The sequence below is a fragment of the Macrosteles quadrilineatus genome, unplaced genomic scaffold, assembly GCF_028750875.1.
Source record: "Macrosteles quadrilineatus isolate MER2022 unplaced genomic scaffold, UCM_ALF_1.0 Scaffold_2__2_contigs__length_208266976, whole genome shotgun sequence".
Taxonomy (NCBI): Eukaryota; Metazoa; Arthropoda; class Insecta; order Hemiptera; family Cicadellidae; genus Macrosteles; species Macrosteles quadrilineatus.
In genome coordinates, this window is record NW_026542595.1 from 145,665,726 (window position 1) to 145,687,705 (window position 21,980).

At 37.7% G+C, this 21,980-nt stretch overlaps 1 protein-coding gene across 4 annotated transcripts; it reads left to right on the top strand.

Annotated features, from left to right (window-relative positions):
* The first annotated feature begins 793 nt into the window (after window positions 1-793).
* On the top strand, window positions 794-19,526 carry LOC128985596 (rhodanese domain-containing protein CG4456-like). 4 transcript variants are annotated; one of them, XM_054405218.1, is made up of 4 exons: window positions 794-1,186; window positions 9,226-9,402; window positions 13,236-13,395; window positions 15,645-19,526. In XM_054405218.1, the coding sequence occupies exons 1-4, from the start codon at window positions 970-972 to the stop codon at window positions 15,706-15,708; spliced, it is 618 nt and encodes a 205-aa protein (XP_054261193.1). In that variant the 5' UTR covers window positions 794-969; the 3' UTR covers window positions 15,709-19,526. The 4 variants fall into 4 exon arrangements, with proteins under 4 accessions (XP_054261193.1, XP_054261194.1, XP_054261196.1 ...); XM_054405219.1 differs by having other exon boundaries at window positions 797-1,110; XM_054405221.1 differs by having other exon boundaries at window positions 799-946.
* The last annotated feature ends 2,454 nt before the right edge of the window (window positions 19,527-21,980 follow it).

Here is a 21,980-nt window from a genome sequence, read left to right on the forward strand (position 1 = left end):
TCATTATGTCTGTCCGTTGGTATACCATTTAATGTTGTAAAAAAAATAAAAATTGTAACCAGATACTTAATTGTGCAATATTGGTCTCTTAGAAAAACTGTTGAAGTTTGTTGTCACGATTAACCAAAATCAATTTATACTATACCATAGTTTTGTATTCATTAACCATAACCATCCTAGAAATATACTACCATAGACTATATAACACTATATAGTCATAAGCACAAACATTCAATGTTGTAAGTAGCTGTCAAACACTAACTTATTGTCTTTGTAAATTGGTGTATTGCCGTTGGTAAATAAATAAAATAAATAATGTTATATAATCAATGGTACTACCGTCTGGTTCAGAAACTTAGCTGGTGCTGGGCACTACCCAAATTCACTAGACAGTGAATTCGAAAAAAGCTAATTGTGTCTGAAAATTGAGGGCTAAGAAAATATATGGACCAGTTCATGATAACGAAATTAAGCACTTCGATCGTCAATTGAAATTGTATTCCAAATTCCAATTACTTTAGTTCCACAAGGTTGCTTCTTAGAAGACTAGAAGAATGAGGTAGAGAACCAGATTGACCAGCTCGCTCCCTGTATAATAAATAAATATAAGAAAAATGTAGTATCGTAAATTGCTTTCTTCACTCAACTTTAAACATTAATCAGCGGTAAAATTCTCTTCGTTTCTGGTTTCTCCCATCGGTACCGTACCGTCAGCTGTTGTTGTTTTGTTTCTCCTGCTCCTGTTCCTCACTTGCTTCTTCTCTTCTCTACAACCTCCGGTCCGGTTAGCCACAAAACACTGTAACGTAACACACACAACAACAACATAACCTGCCCTGCTGACCTGACTGTTCTTCCGTTCTTCGTTCTTGTTAACTGTCGCTGTTATTCTCTACTAACTTGTGTGTTGTGTACTAACTGCCTATTTCGAAGACAATAATTTCAGGTTAGTTGACAACATCAAGAAATATGTACAAACTATTAAAATTAGCTGGACTTTCTCAAGTTGTCAGAAAAAGTACATGTAGGCCTAGGCCTACTTGCCACAGAAACATGCTAAGACTATCCGCTATTTCAAATAACTTTCAAGATTCTATTTCCTTATGCCAGGTGCTTCAGCTACAGCTAAGTACTCTATCTTATCAAAATAAAAGGGTAGGCCTACTCAACATTTTGGGACTACACAGTAAGAAACTAATAAGTTAAATATTAATTTATGCATGCTATGCTAGTATTTGTTTAAATTTTGACGCCTTAGTATATAGCATCCCTCCAATCAAACTTTTGGCTCTTTTAAGCTTCATACCTAGAATAGCTATTTGTGTTTTTAAGAACGCAAAGTATGTCTTTGCCGCTCAAGAACTGTAGATGGCAGCACGAAACTTAAGCTGAGTGTGGCCATAAATTTTGTGAGCAGCAATGACTGTTTTTGCTCTTAATACACACAAGATTTTTGAAACCACCGTAAGTTAACTTAACCCTAGAGCTGGCACTAGTGTAACGCTGTACTGGCATAGGGATATTATTGATTATGTAATAAAGTGAAAATTTAAAAACGTACGTTTTCAAGAAAAGCACTTTGAAAATTTGTTTCCCTTTTTTTCAAAACTTTTATTATTTTTTTTATTTCATTAACATTTGAAGTTTCATAAAATGTTCATGGTATTTTAACGCAATATCTTTGGTAGGTAGTTTTTTTTTTAAAGAGCATCTTTAGTGGAAAAACACAAAATTCTGTCACGACCATAACAGACGTTTAAATGAATATTAAAAATAGTTAATATTATTTTTATAACTATGTTTGCTATAAACTAATTTACTTTTATGACCATTATACAAGAAAAAGGTCACTGAGCTTTTGGTACAGTATATTTGGTCTTTCTAGAAAAAAATAAAAAACTCAAAAAATTTTAAAAATACCAATAAAATCTTTTTAAGTTTGTATAACTCCAAAAAAACTTACCTGAGACCCGAAAAATCGTCATGTTTGTATAGAGGTGTGCTTCTTTTGTGTATAAAACATTGTAATATGACGATATTTTAATTTTTGAAATTTTTATGATAGAAATCATAAACGTGATGGTCAGGGACAAGCGGTACGGTCGTGAATTTTCTGAAATAATATAAATATTTCTAAACAATCCTTCAATTATACTGTTAGTTATAATAAAAATATGTGTTTCAATTGAACTAAACTGTTCGATTTACAATTATATTAAAGTTATTGTCACGACCAAACACACTATAATCCATAAGGCTGGATTGCCCGTGAAAAAACCCGCGATGGTCGTGAAACTTTGGTCGTGAAAATACGTTTTATTTGGCTCTGTTCTGGCGGTAGCCCTATACCTCATGTTCGAGGATACAAAGTGGACTTCTAGGTTAATGTAGCAATTGAAATATCTTATAAAGAAAAATTAACACCATGTCTACTTCATCGAATGACTACGTATGGTCATGGACACACCAAAATTACAAAAAACACAATCTTTCCTTTATTAATCTTGTAATTCCTCCTTTCAACTCGAAACGACCGGCACTGCAATCCTGACGTACACCCTGAACTAGTCTTTAAAACCAACTGACTCCATCGACGCCAGGCTTGCCACTGTCTTACTCCAAAGTTGAAAATTTTTCCCAAATAGTCGTGACGCCAAATCGAGGGACAGACTTATTTTGTCATGGTAGTCAGTTTGCAATGGCAATAAAATTATAATATGCTCCTTTTTTGTAAGTTAAATATAACCATTGATGACATAAAAATATGGCTTTATATATTTCGGCATGAATAATTAGTCTAAAAACAGCGTGAAAGTTGGAAAATGTACCCTAGGGACACGTCATGGTCGTGAATTTTGATACTTTAAAAATACGAAAAAAATACCTAGAACCTATTTAAAACCAAATAAATGTGTGTAACATGTTGCCCCCGTCTCAAAAAATATTAAAACACATAATAATAAACTACAAATCCAGTATCTACGAAGTAAAAGGCCAGGGACATGAAAACGTACGTTTTTAAATTTTCACTCAATAACATTTTTAAACCATCATAAAAATTAGAAATAGCAACATAACTATGGATTGTTATATATCATTTTGTTCAGAATAAGACAAAGAACAATAATATATAGGTGGTTTACATGGTTACCACAAAAAATTTTTTTTAGTTTTTCCAAATTGTAGGCATTAAAACTTATTAATTTTTTTATAAAATGTTTTTATATTCCGTCGTATAGGTAAGTGCATGTAAGACTTATCATCATAAGGTAAATTGTAAAGTTGTGGTAAATTTTGTGCTGATTCCAAAAATATAAAGTTTATTTTGTGTATTTTGTTTGATATTATGTCGATCGTACCAAATACTAAAATCCAAAAAAATACCAAATGCTAGTACCAAATAACCATCCAACCCAGATCATGTACAAAACCTTACACCTTATATAATATATAATTCCAGGGTACTCTGGTTTGTATTATTTAACTTATTTATTAAAACAGTAAAAAAAGGAACAAAACTTAACAAAAAAAAAAAATTTTATATAGGCCCACCGTAACACCTGCATTGGCGCCGTATATCCGGCGTTGCCATTTCGGCCGCGGCCGTTCGCGCCGTATATCCGGTATTTGCCGGCGCTAGGGTTAATTTAACTTATAATAACACACAGATTAACTTTTCAGATGGAGCATTTAAGTTATAAAATGTCATTTAGGACATGGTGGAGTAAATTTACTTCCACTATGATTTAGGATATGTTTGCTTGTTCGCGAACTCGTTTGATAAACGTAGGTCTAAAAACACATTTGTACCAAATCAGATTATTTTTGGCCAAGCTATCGCGCTACATTAACTGACACATTTAAGTTAGGTATTATGAATTTGTGAATATTGATGGTGTTTTTGGCCTCTCGGGGCCTCAAAACGAAAAAGTAAATCGGTCCCGGGTCTAGGTCTTACCATGTGACCTACGTTAATAGCTTATTCCCTTATGGGAAATTTGCTAAAAAGGAATTACAGTAACTTATAACTTATTGTAGTTGGTTTTTAGGTGGTTTATTTTCACCTATAAATTTAAATTGAAGCTTTGATAAGTTAGGTTGTTGTTGAGCAACTCATCCCATTCACCCAAGAACCCAAAATATCTAATTCACTAACTCCTACCCCTGTTTAACTTTAAAACTCTCCCTTTGAATAAGGACCTGATTTAATTAGGTAGGCCTAACCTTATACCTATGCAATCTAAAACTTACTACACTAGTCCTATGTAAAGTTGGGTGTAGGCCTATACAATTTTCTCCCATCTAAGTTAGTGTTGTATTTATGTCAGCTGCTTATTAGTTTAGTATACCGTAAGTAGTATAAGTTAATATTAAGTATAGTTAGTTCATTAGTTAAGCTGCTTTTTGGCTAGCTATATAAATGTGTTCAAATCTCAACTTTTAGTTTGATTTACTTGTAGCCTCTTTGTACTTGTTCTTTTTTGTTTAAGAAGTTTTCTACTCTAATATATTTTCCCAATCATGCAATTTTACCTTGACATTGAGTGATGTTATTTTAACCAACCCATGAGGTACAGTAGGCCAACTGTAGAGCAGAGCCTTCAATCCCTGGCTGTGTTGTCACAAACTCTAAGTCACTAGACTTATTTTACCACACAATAAATATATTTGTGAATTTTCCATGTAGGTAGTGAACAAGCTAAGTACTGTAGGTGTCGTGTTAAGAGCTAGATTCGGAGCCGATTTTCCTTTTGATGCTCCCAGGTGCCAAAAACACCTCAAATTTATATTTTATATACCTGTATATATATGTCTCTCTAGATAACTCGAGTTAAAATTATCTGATTTCCATTAAATTTGATACCTCATTTAAACAAGTTTGCAAGCTAGCATGAACGGACTACGGGTAAGGAAGTATAGAGGGGGTTTTATGAGGTAAATATTTTGGTTATTAATTGAACATATTATTCAAGTCATCATTTGCATTTTCTATCGTGAAACTCCAATAGGCCTAATGAAGCCCAAATATCTGAGCAACCTCAGATAACCCCAACCCCAAATAATCTGAGGGTACAACCTTGTAATATTGTATATTTTCCTGACATTCTGGCCTCGTTGCAGATGGCAATTTTCAGAGCAGTAGCCACAGAGAAGTAAATTAGGCCTACAGAGAAAACTTGCTTATGGGATGACTGTGACCTTTTAGTCCTAGTATGTTGTGCTGGAAACATACATGTGACAAGCAAAGAAGAGCTTGAGCACCGAGCACTGTGTGGAAATTCCTATTGCATAGGGCACAGGTTTTCCTCCACCATGAGCGTTTTAGTACATAAGGGCAAGAGTTTAGGTGAGTCGGTGGCTCAGTTAGTAGCGTCACGGACTTGGAGCCAAGGCAGCGATGTCGTGGGTTCGGATCCTGGTCACTGCCACTAAAATTTATCAGTACAGTTCACTTTCGTACTGTACCAGCTCACCCCTTGCTTTGCTGGATACGTTCCATGCACAGATCTGTAGTCTATAGTGTATGGGCAAATGCAAGGTAAAGAGGCTCGCCAACCTCTTAAAAAAAAGAGGGGCGCTGTTGGGTTTTGTTTTGCCCTAGACACCAGCAACTAGAGCTAGACACCACTTACCGGTAAGCCTACTTGATACTTGATGTCTTTATTGTTGACTGAATTCCCAGATAGATTGCGCCAGGTTTCATTTTCATTTTGACATTTTCATTTTGCCCTAGTACTCAGTTCCCCTTTGGTACGCTAATGTAATAACTTATCTCATTGCTGGATACAGGAAAGCTATGTAGAGTTTTTGACAGTCTACAATGGTCGATGTCAAAATCTCGCTCTTCTAGTTGAATATGAGTGAATGTCTTGAGCCGCTTTGCGTAGCATGAGATGTCATCTTTGATCGGGAGTTTGGCACTCAGATACTGACTGTCAAGATACCTAGTGATAAATGATAAATGATTTATTTAGCCATTCAGTATGTACAAATATACAATAGGCATTGTCAAAAATGCAGAGCATTACCACCTTGAAAGGGTGATTTACCCTTTTATTTCCAGTAGTTGCTGGAAAGTAGGCCTACTGTGCCCAAGCAAGATAGCCAAGGTAATAATACCAAGAGGTTTCTTTTGTAGGAGAAGGATTTTAAAGAATTTGTTTAGAGCACTTAAGTGTAACATTATTACACAGAGGTACAGAGTTCACTCTGTACCTTACTTTTCTGTGCAGCAACAGAGCATTGATCAGTTAACTACTACACGGTTTACCCCAAAGCCGTAGTTAAGTGTGACTAAAGTAGCCTTACTTATTAATTGAAGTGAAGAAATTGTCATATTTAACATAAATATGATTCTTAGGCATGAATGGCCCTGACTAAAAAAAATTAAATCTCAATAACAAAGCTGACAAGGCATCTCTGTCCATTCTACACTCATCCTTCATCCATATTAGGTTAAATTACACTTGAATCTGCATCTTAATTAGCAATAAAAGAAGTCTTGTATGCTATAAAAGAATTTTTTGAAATTTCTACAGCTGTTGTAAGTAGATGCTTTTGATTGCTTTTGCTGTGCCTGAAGTTTGAAGTAGTTTGTGCATGGTGTGTTTTTTGAAAGTAGATAAGAGTAGTTTTGTGCACTATTTATTCACTATTGTAGTTGTCATTATTTAACTATTTATTTATTATATTTGCCTGTTTTTGTGCATGGTGTGATTCAAGCTAAGTCAACCCAGTTTACTAACTGGGACTGTTAGCCTAACTGATTGTTGCCAGATGATTATTATATGACTTGTCTGATTGCATGTAACTGCATGTAACTGCATGTTTAAAAGACCAAATAAAATTCTCATTCTCATTCTCAATTCTCATTCTCATTCTCATTCTCAATGATAACAATAAACTCTAAACGGCTAAATATTTTTCTAATAGACGGAAAGAGTCTTAACCGATCAAAAGTAATTTTTAATAAGTCGATGTAGTTGTAGTAAGTTAAATTAATATTAAGTTAAATATGAAGTGTAGTATTCGATCTCCCAGATTACCATGGATTTATCACTGTGTGAACAGACGTACATGTTCCTAAAAAATTTTAATTTCAATTTAAACAGGTGATCCAAAGTGAAGTAGATCTCCTCTTAACCGACCCTAGCGGGAGCTGACCTACGTCGGATAACTCAAAAGGTCAGTTAAAAACGGACAATCCCTAAAATCTTAAAAAAGTAAAGTGCAAGGCTTACTTATTTATTTGGAAATATAATCATTATTCTGAAATTGTGTGTGCATTATTTACAAAATAAACTACACTCATCTCCTTTAGTATTGACTATTTCATAAACCCCAAACACTTTAAAGTCAAATACATTCAGTGGAATAAGCTTACAGTATAGTTCTTGGCAATAATGAATAAAAATTATAATTTTATTACTTTTAGTAATTAATATGAATTTATGCCTTCCAAATTCATTGTAATACATTGCCGAACTTCCCCGTGTATCCGTGATGACGTCCCCGTGATTGCGGCTCGCGGGACACGTTTACGATTTAGCTGCGGGTGACGTAAAATGTGTCCTCATGATCACAGCCCGCGGGACATGTTCAAGATTTAGCCACTGTCACGAGTGTCGATGATGCCCCCGTGATTGCGGCCCGCGGGAAATGTTCAATATTTCACCACGGTTGCGGGTGTCGATGATAATATTACCGTGATTGCGGCCCGCAGGAGATTTTCACGATTTTGCCGGGGCTGGGGGTGACAGTGATGATGTCCCCGTGATTGCGGCTCATGGGAGATGTTTACGATTTTACTGCTGTCACGGGTGACAGCGATGATGTCCTCAAGGTCACGGGATATGATCACAATTTTGCCATGGTCGCGACTCGCGAGTGTGATGATGCACATATTTGTTGCAGCCCACGCGGAATAATCATGATTTTGCCGCAGTCACGGTTACCTATGATGGCTTTGACATGATTTCACGATTACTTCCGCGATCGCAAGGAATTTCCATCATAGGGGGAGGGTCGCTCAAGTAATTTGGCCTAGGGCCGCAAGTACCCTAAATCTGGCACTGTCCACAATCCATAATTTTATTATTTGTTCCGTAGTATAAGCTAGATAAGTGCAAGATTGTTTTGGAAGTCATTTGACTCATGACTACCTATTTTCAATGGTGTGAATTTAAATCTACTCTTAGGCCTACATTTTAATTAGTTTTTTTTTTCTTAATACTTTTGCTGTTCTAAAAAAAATGTACAATTTTGTTTTTACTGTAATTCATCAAGTTTATTTAATTTTCATTTGCTGATCCATTCAGTTTATTCTTGATTTACAAAAAACTATAAGTTACAAGTCACTACGTACTTCGATAGAGTCACAAACTAAGAAGCATAAAAATCATATAGGAATCACTTGCACTTTAAGAATGGCTTTTGATAATATTATTTGCCTAATGAGAAAGAATTTTTTTTTCAGAAATAAGTTTATTTCCATATCAACTTTTTGAATTATGAAAAACCTAAAATAATCCAGGGAAATATTATGTATTTTGTATGAAGATTTTAACATGCCAAGTCGACTTGTAGGCCTACTGTACATTATACAAGAGTTAAAACACAGTAGTTAAAATTTACATGTTAACTATGGATTGTTTACATGTCAATTATAAGGCTACAAAGGTTGTTCAACTGGCTGTTTTAAATCGTAGTCAATAACTTACTATTTCAATTCATTATCTTACTGATAAGGTAGAGATAGTTTTGGTAAGAATCATCAAAACTGTGTGAGTAAATGGTTTTCTTATTTCTAATATGATATGATAGATTGAGATTGACCATGGGTAAGTGCAGTGTTATTGTTATTAATATAAAAACTATGTCGGGTTGGGTTTGAAACTCTCTTGTAATGTTTGTGACTGACTCAATACATCTTGATAACCTACTTAACTTCTCACTAATTATTAAAACTGTTGAACAATAATTAATCATTCTGTCATCTATGCGGATATGATATCAAATTTTACAGGAAGGGTCTTTTTTTATGTTTTATTTCATTTATACAAAATGTTTGCTAAGTTATTCATCTGACGTTGTTCCAGTTTTTTTAATGAGTCAATTACTTCTGTTCTAATATTTATACGGTTTTTACAAGTACAATGAATATATTAAGAAATATACCTATACTGATTTTTATCCGCATGATTTTTGAAACATGAATACTTACAGGAGGCACATCAAGTAAGCCTATAGACATGTCGACAAGTGTTAGTGATGAGTTCCGCCACCTTGACTACAAACAGCTGATTGAGACTAAGAACAGCCCGAACAACATTGTGATTGATGTGAGAGAGAAGAAGGAACTGGATGAAACTGGAGTAATCCCTGGAGCTCATCATATTCCTCGTAAGCAACTCAATTATAAAAATTATTTATATAAAAATTACATAGTGACTTGAGAGTCAGTGTGGTGGAGCAGTGTTAGGGTTTCAAGATAAAAGTAAGCATATGGCCATCTGTGTACGTTGACTCTATAATTTCAAATCGATTCAGTCCAGAAGTTGGCAACCCTTGCTCACACTACCAACTTCTCATGGCAACGCTCACTAGCACTTGACGCTGCAGTGACGTGTGCCGAAACTACACGGCAATCCTAGCGTTGGACGCCAGAATATATACTAACCGCAGCAATGCTGTCTGTCTATATTTGATTCTTTGTCTATACTTACTTCCTTTCCTTGTCCGGAAATCAGACTTCGCTTTTCCAAAAAATATCTACCGATATGGCTTTGTTATTCGCTTGTAAAAGATCATCTAATGTGCAAGACTGGTCTAGGCGTGGACAGATCAGCAGATGGCCAGGATCCTGAACAGCACCACTCGCGCACAAGATGTTTTCTTCATCTGGTAAGAGACCCGATTTCTGCATGTTTGTCTTGCATTTTGGTACCTCGACCTAGACCAGGAGCCAGTTCCTAACTGGCTGGTATGGGAGGGTTAATCAACGTGGCCTCCCACCTTGCCACCCGATTGCTTGAGAGTGATCCATCCAGGACTCGTGTCCGTGATAAAAAGCTCTTTCTTGACCGAAGCCGTCGCTCTGCAGGTTGGTGGCCGTGTAATGGGTGACAAGGGTCTGTCTCTTGCTTAGTCCTTTCTGCCTCCGACATCACGTTGGATTGATGGAGGGGCGATCCCTACGATAGGATAGAGTTTTTGTACTGGGCTTGGTTTCAAACACCCAGTTACAATCCGAGCCATGTCATTGACTGCAATGTCAACCTTTTGCAATGTCTCACATTCAACTCACGGCCTGCTTCTCTATTATTTAGGTGAAAGGCACAAACTTGGGTCTTAGCAGGGTTCGGCTTGAGGTGATTTGCGTCATAGTACTGGGTCTTTGTCTATGATACTTTGTAAAATTCTAATCTAAAATATAATGTCAGTTTAGTATAGATTAACCCATTGACGACGACTCACGGGTCTACGGGTCTAGCCCGTTACTGCATTTTGCCGCGAGATAGTCGTTCTGCTAACCCACCTGTGAGCTTATACTGGCAACCAAAACGTTCAGCCGACAGTGGCATGATAGCTCAGTTCAGTGGCGTAGCGACAGTGGAGCGAGTGGAGCAGTCGCTCCAGGGCGGCAAGCACTAAGGGGGCGGGGGCAGCGCCAAGCTAGGATTTTTTTTATACTATGTTGTTAAAAAGCGGGGTAGGGGCAGAAGGAAGGTGAAGGGGAGGGAGGAGGCCAGGACTCCCATATGAACTGCAAATACTGGAAATATTCTACCAATCACAGCGCTGCATCAGGCTTAACTGGTATACTGTAGGATGTTTGGGACTCTGTCCAAACAGTAGTTTTAACTTTTGCCACAACAAGCGCTGAGTGCTGCGCTCTGTCATCACAATCATCATCATTGATCACTGATCAGTCAAGTAACTGAATAGGCCTACTGTAGTGATTTGTGAGGTTATGTTAATTGTGCCACGCGCAGGTGTATTCGAGTTGTTAATTCATTAATATACCACTGTTCCTTTAGAAGTGTTGTGTAGTGCTTATAATGAACTATGGGTACTTACGTATTATACGGAGGCCACTTATTTTACAGCGCGCTGCGGTGGTTAGGTTAGGTTGGTCTATTATAAATATGTTTGTAGGACTTTCCTACTTTCGTTATGAATCGAACCAGACAAGTCATAAAAGCTTCATGATGACCAAACCTAACCGCCGCAGCGCGTTGTATAAGGGTGGCCTCCGTATAATACGTAAGTACCGAACTATGAATTCGGTTATAAATATTTCTACAAAGTATGCTGGTGGTGAGGTGGTACTAAGTTTTGAACAGAGAGTTGAGTTAAAGCTGCTAGGCCCGCCAAAACCCAATTTAACTTAGTTATTTATTACATTAATGTCAAAAATCCTGTAAAAGTAGGAAACGATTTATGTTTGTACTGTTCAATTATGCCTCAGATAATGCTCAAACGGGCATTATCTTCTAACTAATTGCTTAAACGTCACCAACATCTACCCGCCATTTGTAAATTTGCGTCCTTTGCTCAGTTCCTGCTATTTACGTGCACTTGGTAAAGCTATTCTGTTTTTTCGAGGAGATTTCTAAGTATAAGGATAGGTTCTGTCCAAAGAACTCAATATAAATTCATGTTTTTATTTTCAAACACCATAATCAAATAGGTTAAATATAATAAACCGAATTAAAATACCAATTAATGTTTTTAAAATTATTATGTCTATTGCATAAGAACGCTAGTTTACAGTTATTATTTTCAACATTTTTCCCGGGGGAGGACCCTCCCGTCTAACTACTGGGGGCTACCAGTTGGCTAATGTGTTGCACTGACAAGTGTAGCCAACGCCAAAGACCTCGTCAGTCTTTCTACATGTGTGGGTTTGAATCTCGTACATGTGCAATCCATGTTGATCTCGCTAATGTAAGCCTTAGCTGAGGATGACCCATCTTACATAAGCAGTGTATTTGGTTTGGGTGGAAGTCGAGACGGCATAGTGACTTTAAGGATTGCACACAACAGGGGGGACACAGATATATCTTTTTTGGCTTATTTATTTGTCAAAAGTGGAAATATTTTGTTAAAATTTGTATATAATAAAAGACACAGGCCCTAACCTAAAAAAATTATAGATGGATAAATTTAAAAAAAATCTGTTGTCAATCGGTTAACTTAAAAACCCTCTCCATTTACAATTAACCAAACACGCGAAAAGGTGGACAAGGATCCTAAAAGATATGCTGGGGACAAGGGGTACTGAAGTTGAAGTGACCCCTCTCCCCACTCCATTCAGAGAAAGGGGTTGTTGGCTGTCACGTCTAAATTTTGGTAGCTCTTAACTTCAGAAGTTTAAGTTGTTTCAGAAGTTTAATATTAGAAGTTCTTGCCATAGCACACATTGTACAACCCCTTTTAACCATAGAGCGAGCTAAAAGGGTTAACTTCTAAAACATGAGGTGGAGCATGCGGAAGCTTTTTCGTCATCGCAAAATCATACAAATTCGTTCAATTTAATTTGATTTTATCATGTAATTAATTTTGCACTTAAATTCTAATTAAAGTGATAAAGAACCATTGTATAGCATAATATTTAAATTGTAAATTGTTCAACCACTTTTTATTAGTAATATTTCAAAACCCATAGTTAGTTTTTTTAAGGTCGGTATTATGGCAAAAGGCGCGTGTGTGGATTTCATATGCAATGAAGCAATTGTACATTAATAGAAAAAATGTATTTGATAATAAAATAATTATGCAGGCCTTACAAGATAATTGTACTGTAGGAGATGTGTACATTCTTTTAAAAACAAATTTTATAATCAACTAATTTTATTTATTAATATAGCCTATGTAAATGAATTTGTAAGAAATTAACAAAAGCCTCGGTCCTAAATAGGGCGCACACAGAGAAAACCCTACGCAACTTAACCGCATTCTTCATCAACTCACATCTCGGATTGAATCTAGAGGTAGGTTGGGTGTAATCATTGTTTTGGGGATACCCAGGAATGTGGTATGTCGGGTAGAGAGCTGGACACAACTGCCGCCACTAATGAAGTAGTTTTTGTTGTTTTGTTTTTTCCATACTAAAGCTAAACTCCGAAAGTGCCCTAATATCATATGTATACTTTTTTTTTGGGTTTGATCTGACCATCCACAATTATCTCAAAATCAAAGCATTGTAATGACAAAGACTGGTGTTTTTACAGTTGGTGACATTGAAACAGCATTCAACACCCCAGAAGATGAATTCAAGAAGAAGTACAATTTTGAAAAGCCAACAACGGAGGATTCAGTCATCTTTTCTTGTAGATCTGGAAAAAGAAGTTTGGTGGCTTTAGAAAAGGCTTTAGCTAGTGGATTCAAAAAGTAAGTTCTAGGTTCAAGTTAGTTCTTGGTACAAGTTTTATTGTGCCTTTGAGTCAAAATTACAAGCTGTAGGGGAATGGTACCGGTACGATGTTATTTTGTCCTGAAAGTCATATTCCCTGATGAGGATGGGAAAAAGCTTTTACAATGGGGATTTGGGTCTCGGTTCCCTTGTAGACCTGCCACGGCACTCCCTTTATAGCCAGGTTTTTTTACAAAATTAGTACTGGTACACCTATGTACAGTAGAACCTCGCTAATCCGTCACCTACGGGACCGGGAGCATGGTCGGAACAGCAAAAAGTTTGGATTATCAGAGGACCTTGTTTATTAACATAAAAACGTAGAAAAACGTAATATTTTGACCAGACCACGGATAACTGATAACGACTGTTAATCCAACATGACATAAAACAGTTGTTTCCAACTCATAAACAACACCTAATACTAAGTGTATGAATTTACTTCAATGTGAATTTGCATATTACATCATAAAAATACAATTAGTAGGCTATTGCGCAATCATGATAACTATGTTATGTCATTAACCTTGGTTCAGTTATAAAAACTGTAACGTTTAAAATCACAGCTTTTTTACTTTTACTCAAACAAACAAATTGCCAAACATTGTACAGCAAAATAAAGAACAGAACAATAGAAAGTCTAGTAAGCTACTGCTAGTCATAGGCTACTGCTACGCTATTGCAGGACAGAAGAATGTCAATACAAAAACATTAGATAACGCATAAAAAAAGTATTTAAAATAATAGTAGCATAATAACAGTCGTAAAATACACCGATACAGATAACAATGGCAAAAAACATCCCTTATTCTTTCTCTTTGTTCTTCTATTCTTTCTTGAGTTTCTCTTCGTCCACCCATTCAACAAGTTGCCATGGTTACTAATCACCCAATCACAGGCTACTAAAGTTGTCATCACCCAATCACAAAATGTTGTGACATAGCAAGCACACAGCAGACAGATGTGTCATGCTCATGATGTGTATGCCTAAGGAGCAGACGATTGTCAGTGCAAACGGATAGCTTGACCTTGAAGCTTTGATGGACATTCCTTTGTTTTGCTTCCAATTTATTTTTGTCAAATGAACTGCAATTTTTCAAAAACAATAATGTGGGAGTCTACTTAATATTAATAATGGGCAGGCATGGTTAAATATAATACGAATTTCAACACATTGACATTAGAGTAAAAAAAAACACAATTTATAAAGTTACTTGGGCATTTTTCTTGGACAATGAGGTTATGTTAGCGGAAGCCTATTGTGTTGGTGGCACGGTCGGTGGACCAAGGGAAGAATCGGACCATCAGAGGTCGGATTAGCGAGGTTATGCCGTATGATCAACATGTTAGTATTTTTTAACTGCCTCATGATACAACATTGATGCATGTATGCAATCGAATACACCCTGTATAATCACGATACTTGGACCTCAAATTTGTTTGACCAGACGCCCGCACCAGACGCGACCTCTTGTGCTCGCAGGATCGACTGTAAGTTGTAGGCCTACTTAACTTGTGAAGTAGTGAAGTGAAGTTCCACTGGGTGTTGCTCTAAAAAAACTTATTCTAATATTAAATTAGGACATTTATTGCAAGATAATAATGGGTAAGGTATGTCTGAATCACAAACAGCAGTTTAACGTTTACTACAAGATGTAAACGTAAACAGTTTTGCAAATTGTTAAAAACTCGCTCCATTTATTTTTTTAATGTCCGGGGATAAACCCCCAGAACCACCATTTGGTATGGGGGTTTTCCATATCCTCCTAACCCTCCGGAAAGTTTTGTACCCCCAGAAGACCCTGGTCACGCCTTTGCATTTAAGCCTACTCTTAACAAAATGTCTCAACTCAAAAAAAATGTCAAGTAATCCATGTGCATTGCATAACTTATTGCCAGGCTGTTTCTAACTTCTATTGAAGAATTTGGATGTGCTTAGCTATGAATCGTTGTAAATAAATTTATCAGTGTGAGAGTAGTCTTAACTTGTACGCTCCAATACCAAACAATAATACTCTCACCAATCTATTCATTATCAGGCATAATAAGGTCAGACATTTCTATCCTCGAGTGCTTTTGTTTTAACACCACATGCTTTGTCATTTGGCCTTGTTCTATTAGTTAGCAAAGATTGATCGATCTTGGTAATGAAAATCGAGCATTTGCATTTCTTTTTGATCAATAAATTGTATTGCTGTTTATTACAACATTGTTTTTAATGTTTCAGTGCCAAACACTACAAAGGAGGCTGGTTGGACTGGGAGAAACACCTATCCGAGTCTAAAAACTAAACACTCCTTAAACGTTCACTACTAGAAGACTGTTATTGAGCTATTATTCTATTAAAAATTGTAATAAGATGTTACAAACAGAGAAGATTAAGGATATCGTTATAGTTATAATCAAAGTTAGTATAGTACAGTACAACAACAATGATTTATGACTGCCAAAATGTCTCATAAGGTTTTATCAATATTTTATTAAATCTAAGGTAATTCAATGAATCATTAATTTGTAGAATTTGCTAGGGTGCTTATAAACAGTCCTAATTCTAAATAGATTTTTTCTTTTTCAGATCATTACTATGGCATTATTAATCTAGAATTTTTCTCTGAAAAAAAAATAATCCAATGTTTTTAATTGGACAAATTTAATAGGTGCTCATTTACATCTAATCATCATTCAAACAACAATTTAATAGGACAAAATTAAGAAGTTGTGAAGATTGTAATTGTATTTCTTGTAAAAGATATATAATTATTTGATCAAATGTTTGGTTTGGAGGGAATAATGTCAATTTTCTTAACGTATATCTGCGCCTTAATTTGTCAAAAAAGGGTAATTGACAAAGACAATGATCAATACACTGAAAACTACACAACTGTTGAACAATATGTTAGCTCCAAATCATATAGATAGCTTAAATAGACAGTACTTTCAAAGCTTAAGCTGTACTCAACTATTGTAAGTAATTTTACTTTATAGTAAATTAATTATTTTTCTGTGTATATTATAATCATGGTGTTATAATAGGTATATAGTTGGGTAGCTGAGAGGTAATAGTGCTCGCCTAGTAATCAACAGGTCGCTGGGTCGATCCTGAGAAAAGTTAGTAGCTTTTGGATTGTTTGAAACTAGACCCAGCTGTCCTTGATCATTGGGCCTAAATGGTCCTGGCTAATGAAACAGCTGGTCTCAATCAGTAACAAGCTATTCAATATCAGAGGCGTAAGTACAATGATAAGTACATCGCCATAGATTTCCGTGACCGCGGCCAAATCTTGAATATCTCCATCTTCATGTAGATTTCGTCTCCCACGGTCGTGCAAATTCGTCATCGTTTTCCGTGATCGTGGCAACATCTTGTACATCATCCGCAGTCTTGTAGCTTGTCGACATCATCATCGTCTCCCGCAGTCACAGTAACGTCATCTTTTTTAACGGAAAAATCATGAATATATTCTTCTGTCTTGAAGACATCATCTTCATCTTCTGCGGCCACGAAAATAAGGTCAACTTTCTCTGCGATTGTGGCAAAATCGTGAATATCTTCTTCAGTCTTGTAGACATCATCTTCGTCTCCCGCAGTAACAGAAAGTACTTCAACTATTTCTGTGATAGCGTCAACATCATGAATATATTCTTACTTCTTGAAGACATCATGTTTGACTCCCGCGGTCACGGAAGCAACGTCACTCTTTCTTCGTGATTAAGGTGGATTATCAGCCCCCTACACATCAGCGCCATCCCCACACTGCGGGGGTGTTATTTACACCTCTGCAAGGCATCCCACCCATTCATTCATTCTACACTCATATTTGCAGGGTGTCTAGTAGTCGGGAAAATCGGGAAAGTCGGGAATTAGTATTGAATTTCAAAATGGTCTTGAAAAGTCGGGATTTAGTCTTAAATTTGATTTCAAAGTCGGGAATTTTCATGATTTTGCCGCGATCGTCGTCTTGCGTTTACGTAACCGCAAAAGCCAATGATGATGTCTACACGGCCTCGGGAAATGTTCACGATTTTGCCGCGATAGTGGACGACGACGATGCCGTTTCCGAAACCACGAGAGACGACGATGACGTTTCTGTGACAGCGGGAGACTACGATGACGTTTCCGTGACCGCGGGAGACGACGATGACGTTTCCGTGACCGCGGGAGACGACGATGACGTTTCCGTGACCGCGGGAGACGACAATGATGCCTACACGGCCGCAGGAAAGGTCCATGATTTTGCCGTGATCGCGGACGACGACGATAACGTTTTCCGTGACCGCGGGAGATGACGGTGATGTCTAAACAGCCGCGGGAAATGTTCATGATTTTGCCGCGATCGCGGACGACGACGATGGCGTTTCCGTTACTGCGGGAGACGACGATGACGTTTTCGTGACCGCGGGAGACGACGATGATATCTGCTCGGCCGCGGAAAATGTTCATGATTTTGTCGCGATCGCGGACGACGACGATGACGTTTCCATGACCGCGGGAGATGACGATGACGTTTCCGTGACCGCGGGATATGACGATGACGTTTCCGAGACCGCGGGAGACGACGATGACGTTTCAGTGACCGCGGGAGACGACGATGATGTCTACACGGCCGCGGGAAATGTTCATGATTTTGCCGTGATCGCGGACGACGACGATGACGTTTCCGTGACCGTGGGAGATGGCGATGACGTTTCTGTGACCGCGTGAGACGACGATGAGGTCTACACGGCCGCGGGAAATGTCTATGATTTTGCCGTGATCGCGGACGATGACGATAACGTTTCCGTGACAGCGGGAGATGACGGTGATGTCTAAACAGCCGCGGGAAATGTTCATGATTTTGCCGCGATCGCGGATGACAACGATGACGTTTCCGTGACCGCGGGAGATGACGATGACGTTTCCGTGACCGCGGGAGATGACGATGACGTTTCCGTGACCGCGGGAGATGACGGTGATATCTGCTCGGCCGCGGGAAATGTTCACGATTTTGCCGCGATCGAGGGAGATGACGATGACGTTTCCGTGACCGCGGGAGACGACGATGACGTTTCCGTGACCGCGGGAGACGACGATGATATCTGCTCGGCCGCGGGAAATGTTCATGATTTTGTCGCGATCGCGGACGACGACGATGACGTTTCCATGACCGCGGGAGATGACGATGACGTTTCCGTGACCACGGGAGATGACGATGACGTTTCCGAGACCGCGGGAGACGACGATGACGTTTCAGTGACCGCGGGAGACGACGATGACGTTTCCGTGACCGCGGGAGACGACGATGATGTCTACACGGCCGCGGGAAATGTTCATGATTTTGCCGCGATCGCGGACGATGACGATGACGTTTCTGAGACCTTGGGAGACGACAATGATATCATTGATGTATACAAGGCCGCGGGAAATGTTCATGATTTTGCCGTGATCGCGGACGACGACGATCACGTTTCTGTAACCGCTGCAGTCAATGATGTCTAAACCGTGACATGGTACGTCTCTTGATGACGGTTCGGATTTACGGTACGTGGAAGATTTCATGATTAAAATAAACCAAATTTGCTAGTTAGAACTTTTTATTGCTGCATTATTTCTTTACTTGAAAACACCACATTATCATAATACTACTTGATGACAAAGACAGGGGTTGGTGTAGTATTATTCAGAAAATTTGGTTAAGCTATAAAAATTGGTATCGGTATCAAGAATCGAGAATCGATACATTTTGGTATCAACACCCACTAATTGTTGAAAAAACTAGTCTTGAAAAATCTGGAATTAGTCTTGAAAAGTCTGGAATTAGTCTTGAATTTTATAATGGAAATAAACTAGACACCCTGTATTTGGGTTAAAACTAGGTGACATCCCCATCACAATTTGGTAATTTTAGTTAATTTGCTCGGGCCAATTCCTTCACGACCAAGTTTAATTAGGATGCTTTGTCATTGGAGTTTGTACAGTTTTAACTTTATATTTATTGGAATATTTATTTGTAGTCTTTAAATCATATGTTATATGTCATATGTCCTACTTAACATAACAGTACTTGAGCAAAATTTCAATTGTTACCTGTGAAAAATAAATTATTAAATAAATATATTTATGCAATGTTGATATACATAGTTTGTTTTCTCTATAACATAACCCAAATCCGTCAGGTTTTGATTCTCAGGCTTATGTGCAAACTACATCTTCATTTTCTCTCATTATAAGATACTGATACTAGTATACCTATTGCTCGAAATCGAGTAATTGTCAAGTACAGTACATGAATTATCTATAGATTAATTTGAAACTGTTTTTCATTGTCACTGCTAATTTGAGAGAACTGCTGGGCGTAGAAACTCGGTAGAGGTGTCTAAAGAAAGCTCTTGGTCTGTACATTAGCCATCAAGAGAGAAACGAGGTAAATTCCCTTGGGGCTCTGCCCAGTGGTCTTTGAAGTTCCTCCCCCAGATTTGTTTACATTACAATCATATGCATAAGTTTTCACTACTTTTTAATCAAACAGCTGATAAGACTTAAAGAATTTACTGAATCTGTTAAAAAAAATATTTACATAGTCGGAAACATAAATATTTTTTATTGTGTAGTAAGTTGTTGTGCAGTTATACGGTTTTATTTAATTTACCCCTATTACAATACTTTTTATTGTGTACTAAGTTGTGCAGTTATGCAGTTTTTATTTAATTTACCCATTTAGGACTTATTTATCCATCTAGAGCAATGTCTCAAACTCCAACTACATTGAAACAATGCCAGAAAAGCCTTGCTGGAAAACGAGAGCGATCCAGTAATCGCTTAACCCTTTGCGGTCAAATGGCGAGTATACGTCGCCGCCTTTCATTTTCCGACTGCTCAAAAATGGCACTGTAACCTTGAATGTATGGAACACTAATAATAGCACCGTTAGTGTTCCATTGTGTGAGCTGTTCACACTACACCTTTTATAGACTATAGTGTTTTTGGTTATTATTTGCATGTTGTATCATGACTTGACTGCTATACAGTGCATATTTTTGGACTGCTACCCTCTGTAGTGTATTCCAACTTAGGTTGAGCGTTTGCTCAACTACTGTGTTTAAAACTAATAACAGTCATAATAGGCCAGTCAATAACAGCATTCAACCTCGCAAACGCGCATGTATCTACGATTTTTTTATATGTTGTTAGGTCCCCTAAGAGTAGTTTATACCCAAGTTTGCAACCCTGAAAACCCTGTGCTTCTCTCATGATACTTGAAAAACTGTAAAATTCTGGCTATTTTTTTGTTTTATTGAAAAAAACTGACTGAAGGAAGCGTTTATCAGGTATATGTGTCCGATACTTTTTTAAAGTTAACTAAATTTGCAACAATTGGAACCCAGTTTGAGCCCATTAAGTCAATTTCTTGCGGATATACAGTTAGTAAAAAATATGAATTTTTTTCAAACATTGAAAGATTATCAGTAGGCTCATTTGCCAAGATGCGTGCAGGCTGAAGTAATGATCATAGAGAAAAGTCTTTAGGAAGGATTTTGTAGAGAATTTAATAAGCTTTATTTCAATTCCAAAGTTGTGTGTCTATGCCTTACAGTTTCACAAACAAATTTAAAATATAAAAATATCATATTTTGCGTAAATGTTGTATTTGGGGTTGTATTTCTTAAAAAGATTCGGACTCTACCTTCAAGACATGCTTGGCCTAAAAAAACACATGAAGTCAGACGAGTATCGCACGTTCACAGGGGGATCCTTCACAAAACGTCGCTCTGATAAGTTCTGGTCTGGTTTGTGGACAGATTCGACCATGGAACACGTACTGATGAGGTCCATGAAAAGCCAGGGTGGGCTAACTCATGGTCGGGGAATATCAAGCAGTGTGCTGGCGCGCTGGTCAGTAGGGTTGGTTTCCATGCTCAACATTTGCGAGGAGGTGGAACGTTTCACTGAAACTACGACTCTAACATCAGAACAGCACGTTGATATGAGGGCATCCCAAATTGCGAGAGACACTGCAGATACAAAAAAATAAATATCTGGTTCAACACCCACCCTCCATTCCCAGTCAGCGATCGCCTATTTTCTATCCACAGTGGTATCGTCGGAGGCCCTGATATCAACTTCCACTTACCTTAAGAACTGGGAGCAGGAGGAGTGAAACAAATTGTTGGTAACAACTTTGGTAAAGTAACTTCTAAACGAAAGGACAAAGTGAAGACCTTGACGTCAGGCACCACGTCTGTAAAAGTATTCAACAAGAGAGTTGATGTTGATCTCCTTATATATTCCAGAGGGTCTGCGTCAACAAAACAATCAGATGTACAATTGAAGCAGCATTTTGCGTATGAGCTAGCACCGTATCCACTGTCTTTATTCACTTAAGAAGGAATGCGCAAGGGCACAAAAATCTTCCTTCTATTCAGCATTTATGAAAACACTACTCTACACCGCTCACTGAAAACATCATCCCAGGAAACGAAGCGTTCATAGTGATTGATGGTGGTACATCTTGCACAATGTTATCTGGCATCGAAATGATTCAGTCAGATACATAGTGGTGGGATATGTCAGCTATTTTTACTTTAA

What these genes read in the sequence shown, in the direction of transcription:
- LOC128985596 (XM_054405218.1), top strand. Translation starts at nt 970, where the DNA reads ATGTACAAACTATTAAAATTAGCTGGACTTTCTCAAGTTGTCAGAAAA. An exon ending in CAACATTTTGGGACTACACA is followed by an intron (nt 1,187 to 9,225) that starts GTAAGAAACTAA and finishes GAATACTTACAG; the next exon opens with GAGGCACATCAAGTAAGCCT. An exon ending in TGGAGCTCATCATATTCCTC is followed by an intron (nt 9,403 to 13,235) that starts GTAAGCAACTCA and finishes GTGTTTTTACAG; the next exon opens with TTGGTGACATTGAAACAGCA.